This window comes from Bubalus bubalis, chromosome 3, assembly GCF_019923935.1.
Source record: "Bubalus bubalis isolate 160015118507 breed Murrah chromosome 3, NDDB_SH_1, whole genome shotgun sequence".
NCBI classification, from domain to species: Eukaryota; Metazoa; Chordata; class Mammalia; order Artiodactyla; family Bovidae; genus Bubalus; species Bubalus bubalis.
The window spans coordinates 73899095-73906613 of NC_059159.1; the positions used below are offsets into that span (position 1 = coordinate 73899095).

General features: G+C 45.1%; 1 protein-coding gene across 1 annotated transcript; it reads right to left on the reverse strand.

Annotated features, from left to right (window-relative positions):
* Nucleotides 1-1310: 1310 nt before the first annotated feature.
* Nucleotides 1311-6029, reverse strand: TMEM215 (transmembrane protein 215). The gene is made up of 2 exons (XM_025281403.2): nt 4615-6029; nt 1311-4373 (listed from the first exon to the last, which is right to left on the reverse strand). Exon 2 carries the CDS (start codon nt 4313-4315, stop codon nt 3608-3610), a length of 708 nt encoding a protein of 235 aa, XP_025137188.2. The 5' UTR covers nt 4316-4373; nt 4615-6029; the 3' UTR covers nt 1311-3607.
* Nucleotides 6030-7519: the final 1490 nt, after the last annotated feature.

Consider the following 7519-nt stretch of genomic DNA (forward strand, 5'->3'; position numbering starts at 1 on the left):
ATCCATAATCCTTGATATTTGGCTAGCAGTAAGGAATGGCATGATAAATTATGGTACTTCACTAAAATGTAATATTACACAATTGTTAAGTGACAATTAGGAACACTACATAGACACATGAAAACATATTTGAGATATAACTAAAAGAGAAAAGAAAACGAAGCACAATTACAATATGTAAGGTGCATATGCAGGTAGAGGAGACCTGGGAGATAATATACTGAAATGGAAATGTGTGTAGTTCTGTTAGGATAGTGGGTCTGTGGACTTTCAAAAACATTTTATTTAATGTTATAAAATAATAATAAAGCAGCAAATTCAGCAACTAAATGATGCTGTGGAAGTATACTCATAAATAAGTAGAGGTTGGATATAACAAAAGGAAAAATATTTGAAAGAATGCATCTCCTTTCTCTACATTACCAGTTTATGGGTATTAAGATCCATACTATTGAAAACATTCTCAAAGGGGCTGGTTAGCAGGGTTTGGAAGAGAGCCTGAACTTAGCTGTATCTGGATTTGTTTGCCATGATTGCAGTGGAAACTAAATCTCGAAACAGTTGTTTAAGTAAGCTCCAGCTTGGCTATCTTGGCTGAATTCACACTTTGGATTCAAGAAACAGTTTGGAAAAAGAACCAGTGTATAATATAAATAGGAATATAGAGCAAGAAAAATTCAGTAGAGGAGATTTCAAAAATAAAATGCCTATTTAAAATCCAGTTGAAATGACTATTTGGATTAACAGAAAAGTAAAAGTAACCAATGCTGAGTTAAATTTATATCTATCTGAAAGCTCTTAGAGGATACCAGGAATAATCCTCATGTTGGTCATGTTCATATTAATCATTTGCTAGCACTGTTGACGGGAATGAACTGCTCTGTGTTCCTGTAAAGGGCTCAGACCCTTTTCTCTTCTTGTCTACTCTGTTCAAAAGAATGACAGTTTTACCCTGAATATAGCACTTAACAAGAGTTGACATGGGGCGCTAGGCTACCTTGCTTCATGTTTGGCAGGGGTGGATTAACATAAACTGTTAAGCAAAATTCACATACACAATTACACATTTTATTCTTTCTGGTCAAAGTTAAGCCTCCCAGCTCAACGCTTGCACACCATTATTTTAGCATTGCAGAAAATTCCTTCAAATGCCTTCTTAGATAATTTAAGGATCTTAAGTAGGCAGATGGAAGAAGAAACTTAAAAGTAAGTTTCTTCTGAAATAGGACTTGAAAATGTGATAAAATACCTTATCTCTCTAGACTAGTAGCTGACTTTGGATATGAAAATTGGAGTGTGTGTGTGTGTGTGTGTGTGTGTGTGAGATATGAAGGAGTCTGAGTTGAAGAAATCAGAAAGTAACTTTTCCAAATCCCAAACCTGACCTTACAACCATATCTTTTCAGACCCTTTGTAGGATTTGCTGAGTCTGTGTGAACACCCCTCTGATATCTTGCTCTCTCCTCACCTCTAAAGATGTCCACAAAGACAAACAAATTAGAGCAACTTTTTATTCCTAAGAGTTATCCAATAATTTTTACCTTCCTAGAAACATGATTTCCATCTTTCAAAATGCTTTAGACTTATTAAGAGGCATTGCAATTTTAGGAATGATTTTTCCTCCATTCCAAATCCAAAGTAAATTACATTTAGTGCAAAGACATGTATTTGATTATTTGGGGTTATACCAATATTGGAAATTTTCTCCTTAAAAATATTTTACCCTATCACCTTCATTTTATCCCCAGAAGTGCATTTTTTGAATAAATAATATTTAGTAGCAAAACAAATCTGCTTTCATACATCTACAAAATTCTTTTGAATAGCAACAAGAACTAAATCCATGTAGCACAATTGTTATTATGAATTGCATAACTTTGGCATGCATTTTGCTATAAATCATTTCCTGGCAAAATATAGAGTGCTTTTGACATAATGCCATAGAGTATCCAAACTGGGAAGGAATGATAGAACTAGTCTAGTATGAGTAAGTCCCACTTCCCTCGTTTCAGGGACTGAGGTGGTAAAATGTGCTCAGGATCACAGATTTTATTTTCCAACATTTAAGGAATACTAAGATAAATTAAATATTTCTGATGTTGAATTTGGTTAGAAAATTGTAATTTTAGGGGAGCAATTCTCAAGACAAAATAATTGCTACACTTAAAGAATTGCAGAGTTGGACTTGAAATACACAAAAGAGGTACAGTTGTCCTCAGTTCCCCTTTTGGGAGAAAGTGGCTGAAACTATACAGTCATTAAAAGCAAGTCATTCTCTGAAGGATGCAAAGTTACGCTGATCTTCAAAATGAAATATACCACCATTTCTACATATAATTTAATTTTTTCTTCAACAGGGATTAAATGGTAATTTTGTTGATAGACAGTTGAGCAAATGAAAAAGGAAATACATTTTTAGGATCCCACTGTGATTTTTTTTCCTCAGCAGCAAAAAATTAAATGAAACAGACCTTTGTCATGTAATGTTCACTGATCAGGAGAACTCAATGAAAATTGGGCTTTAGTTAAATCTAGTGGATTAACTTGTTTCACTGGCATTGACAGTCTTTGGGAGTGTCGAACAAATGTACAAATAAAGACATTTCCAGAAATTTAACCATCACATTTCACATAATTTCTGCATAAAGTTCAAGACTAATGGTATTGACGTCACAATCTTAATAATTTAAAAGGCATTTAAGAATCATAATTACATCTTCGAGAAATGTTAAAGACACTTGTATACATATGTAAAGTCCATTTTGACTTGATGAAAACAAATTCTAATCTATGAAAATATGATATCAAGCCATATTGCACCTGATGAGGAAATTGTACATGATTGACAGTAAGTGCTAAAAAACACTTCAGATAAAGACCCAGTAAGTCAATATAAATGAAGAGTTTCAGAAGTAACACAGCCATCTAAAAATGTTAGTTTTTCACACAACTGGTCACACTTATTTTACTTTACTAAAAATCCCTGATCTTGTCTGAAGGTAATAACCATAAAACTCAATTACATGATTCAACTGTCTTTAACTCCCCTTTCTCCAGTAACCATCACACCTTAGGAGGGATGTAGCTATTCTATCTTAACTTTTTTTTTCTTTCAGCAAATACTAAGTGTGAAAAACTTTCACTGGACAAAAAATCATTTCATAGAATGAAGTATTGAATTGTTTTTTCATTCAACTTCTTTAGACCGAAAGCAGCTCAATTTCCCCATGAGTAGTCCACACATTGTTTCATGTCTGTTATCTGCAAGCCACTCTAGATTTCTCTTGCTTTCAGCAGGTGCTGGGTAACACTTTCTGCCATATTTTACAAAGCATCCAACATGGCTTAAATTGCTTAAAAGCAATTGAAACTGCTTCCTTTCCTACCCACTGCCTCTTCCAGTGTCCTTAACCCTCATCATCCTTTCCTGAAATGTGTCCCAGACATGCCTATTTACCTGATTCTGACACACATGAGGCTTGCACGACCATCACGTACCAGGTCAGTTTCTAACCGTGTGAAGGCTGTTGGAGCAGGGCAGTTTCCTTCTGTTGGGAGCTGAGCGTAGCCACGTTTCTATCAACACAGCGACCCTTGTATGCAAAACTTAGACTATCGTCTCGTGGTCCCACCTGCCTTGGCTCTGATTGATGTAACAACAGTATCTGTCATAGGGGCTGTTCTGCTTGTAGGAGCAAACGATGATACTGTCCTGGGGCACGAAGAAGATGCTATCCTCGGGCTCAGGATGCTCAGACCTGTCCCAGGCTGAGCACTTGGCATCCAAGGCACTGTAGGTGAGGGAGCTGCCCGAGGGACAGTAGCCATCCAAGTATCTGGACGTCTCCTCCCGACGCCCGCTCTGGCCAGGGCTCTGGCATTCTCCTTCCTCCATGGGTGTGGGGGTGGTGATGGAGCTGGCCATAGGCAACTCGCCCTGCCCTTGGAGGGAAGGCTTCCCCCTGAGGCCCGCCTTCTTAGCCAGCTCATCTGAACTCCCCTTGCCTGACTCCAGGTCTGAAGGGGTCCTCAGCAGTTCCACCACCTCCTTGTCCTTGGGTTTCCGGAAGCAAGGCAACTTTCGGACCCACAGCAGCTCATTCTCGGGCCACTTGGTGCAGCCCTCGGTTTTCCTGGCCAGGGCAATGGCCGCAATGCCTGGCAGGCAGATGGCGGGCCCTATGGCCAGGAGGGGGATGTTCCCCAGAGTCTCTCCTTTCATCCCAGAGACGGTGAACATGAAGCCAAAGACCAGGAAGACACTGACCAGGGCCACAACCAGCCCAGTCCTCGGGTTGATGTCATCGGGCCGCATCTTTCACTCCATCCAGGTTGGGGACTGCCCGCTGACCAAGGAGCAGTGTTCCGCCCTACTGTCAGAGGCAAAACCGCACTGGGTTAAAAACAAAACAAAAATATCCTAGTCAATTTCCCACCCACCAAACATCTCTCTTACTCTGTCTCTGGTCTGACTCTACTGTCTGTCAGTCTTGGTCTCCGTCTCTATTTCCCCTGTTTCTGCTGCTCTCTCTCTCTTTCTCTGTCTCTTTCTTACTATTGCAACCCCTGTCTCTCTCTCAGATAGACATCCACCGGTTGGGGTGGCCAAGGTACCTGAGGTTTCCTGCCGTCTCCCGGGAACGGGGAAAAAAGCCAGTCTGAGTCTCCTTAGAAACCTCCACAGCAGCTGTTTCCTCGGCTCTCTCCCTTGTTTCTGGAAGGAAAGCCTGGCTTTGCCCCTTGACTCCACATCCAGGTGGTGCGACGTCGGTCTCCAGGGCTTTGGGAGCGGAGCGGAGCGGCGGCGCAGCCCAGCGCCCAGCTCTGCGCGAAGAGCGCCGGGTGCTGGAGGGAGGACGGACTTAGAGGAAAAGAGGGAAAGCGGCGAGCGAGCCTGGCCTGGTTACATCACTTGCAGAGCAAGCTCAGAAACGAAGAAGGACGCGCGGGGGCGCGAGGGGGCTAGACCCCAGGGAGAGGCCACCGGGGCAGAAGGGGCTGCCCACGGTCTACTTGGGGAGCTTGGAGCAGCCGGAGTTCGTCCCTCCGCTGCCTGGGAGGCCTGAGCAGGGCGTCTGGACACTCTTCTGTGTCCTGGGAGAGTCCCGGGTGCGCGGTTGACGCGGGCCGGAGACTGGAACTCGGGCCGGTTTGCCCACGGGGCAGCCGGGGCTCCAAGTCCGCGGTCCGAGGGTCAGAAGTGCCAGATGTCCCCCGGGGACCGGGATCCTTCTCTAGTTGCAGATGTGGGTGACTCGATCCGCCCTGGAGCAGCTCGCAGGTGGTTGCCCTACCGCCTGTCTCTGAACGTCGAGGCTCTGGGGCTCTGAGGGCTGCACTTCTCGGGGTCCTGCGGCCCGCGACTGCTCTGTCTTCGGGCGCTGGGCGGCAGCGGCGCACAACAGCGCTGGAGTAGCAGCGAAGAGCACCGGACCCGCGCCCAGGCTGAGTCAGTGGTCAGCCGGGTCTTGCTCACCCCCGGGGGCGTCACCAGAGTCCTTCCCTCGCCCCCAACCTGGGTCTTACAGCCCTGGGACCTGCAGGGGTGGCCTTGGAGCCTGGATCCCACTCTGACACGGCCGTGGTGCCAGCCACGCCGGCTGGGTCAAAGGAGATGGGCTTTCCAGCCCCGGCTCTCCATCCCCCTGCAACTGGCACCCAACACCCCGCTATCGAGGAAAAGGAGGGGCCGTGACTCGGGGATCAGCCCGGCCAGCAGCTCTGGCTTTGGGCGATTCTCTCCTCCCACGCTGGTGTGGACAACCTGCCTCCTCCCCACCGGCGCACCGGCTGGATTCCTCTGGCCCTGGGGGCAGGACTGGCTTTGGCTGGGGTTCTTCGACAAGGCTGCTCATTTAGGGTAGATGGGGAATAGGGAGAAGCCGGAAGCAGAAGGACGGGGGAGGAAGCGGGAGGGGATGGGGTAGTATTTTTCATCAAGGCCGTGTTTTGGTGGAAAGAATTTTGACCTCCAGGCCTTCTCCCCACTTAAATTAACTGTGTATTCTTGGGCAAGTGACTTAACTGCTTTGAGAATCAGTTGACGCATCTGTAAAATGAAAATATTACTATCAAATATGTGAACAAACTCTCTGAGGACTAAATAAATGTAAAGTTCCTAGTGCGATGCTTGCTTGGGCTGTGCTGTGCTTAGTGGTTTAGTTGTGTCCGATTCTTTGTGACCCCATGGACTGTAGCCCACTAGGCTCCTCTGTCCATGGGGATTCTCCAGGCAAGAATACTGGAATGGGTTGCCATGCCCTCCTCCAGGGGATCTTCCCAACCCACGAATCAAACTCAGGTTCTCCGGCATTGCAGGGGGATTCTTTACTGTCTGAGCCACCAGGGAAGCCCATATTGCTTAGCACATGATAATCAATCAAAGGCAGGAGCCAAGTCATTAAGGGCCTGTCTGGGGGGCTAAGGACGTTTGACTTTAAGCAGTGAAGAGTGGCGGCAGTGTTTTAAGCAGGGATCAACAGAAACTATTCCATGTTTGACAGACAGGGACAGTAGGTTAGAGGACAGGTTGGAAGGGGTTGAGGGGTAAACAAGGAGACCTGGAGGAGGACAGTTCAATAAGCCAGGTAAGACATGTCAGGGATCTGAACAATGCAGGGCTAGTAGGGGTGGTTGGAAGAAAGTGAATTTGAAAGATATTTAAAGCTGTAATCAAGGATCAAAGAAAGTAAGATGGTGATTGGAGTCCAAGGCTGACTCCCAAGTTTCCCACTCTTTCCACTGAGTGGATCAGGAATCAGACTCAGCTTTCCACTCCAGTATCTACTGTTCCTCACTAGACAGCTGCTGTACCTCTGGCATAGAATCATTATTTTGGACGGAAAGAAGGAAGAAAGGGAGAAAGGCAAAGAGCAAAAGGGAGATACCAGCTGTCTGACCATTTCCATCAGGAAAATAATTGTTTTCCTGGCAGCTGCACCAAATAGATAGGCATTATATGAAGAACTCTATCACTGCTCTGTCGTAGCTCACTGGTCAGACATCATAGCTTACTGGCCAGAAGGCTGTCGTAGGGGTCACCTCTGTGCAAAGGACCCTGGGAAATCAAGATTTTGTTTGCAGGGAGGGGTGTTGACCAGAGTTATTGCCACTTTGAAAAAATTACAGATTTGTTATCGAGGAAGAAGAGTAGAATGAAAGTTGGAGAAGCAACCAGCAGCGTGTATCACAACTACTGACCACACTTCCCTTCTTGAAGCCCTCCCTCCCTTGCCTTTCTATTCTGGTCTCTTTCCCATCTCCTTGGCCACTCATTTGCAGACTACATTGTAAAACTTCTTTTTATTTTATTAATTTTTAACAAAGCCCTTTGATGCTAATGGCTATGCTGATGGCTGGCTATGCTGATGACCCTTATATTTATCTCTTTAGCCTTGTCCTTTTCCCTCAATTTCAGATTTATAATATCTGATTGTCTGATAATATCTACTTGTCTGCTTGATATCTGTCTGTATGGCACACAGACACCTCAATCTCAACACCACCTAAACTACGCTCA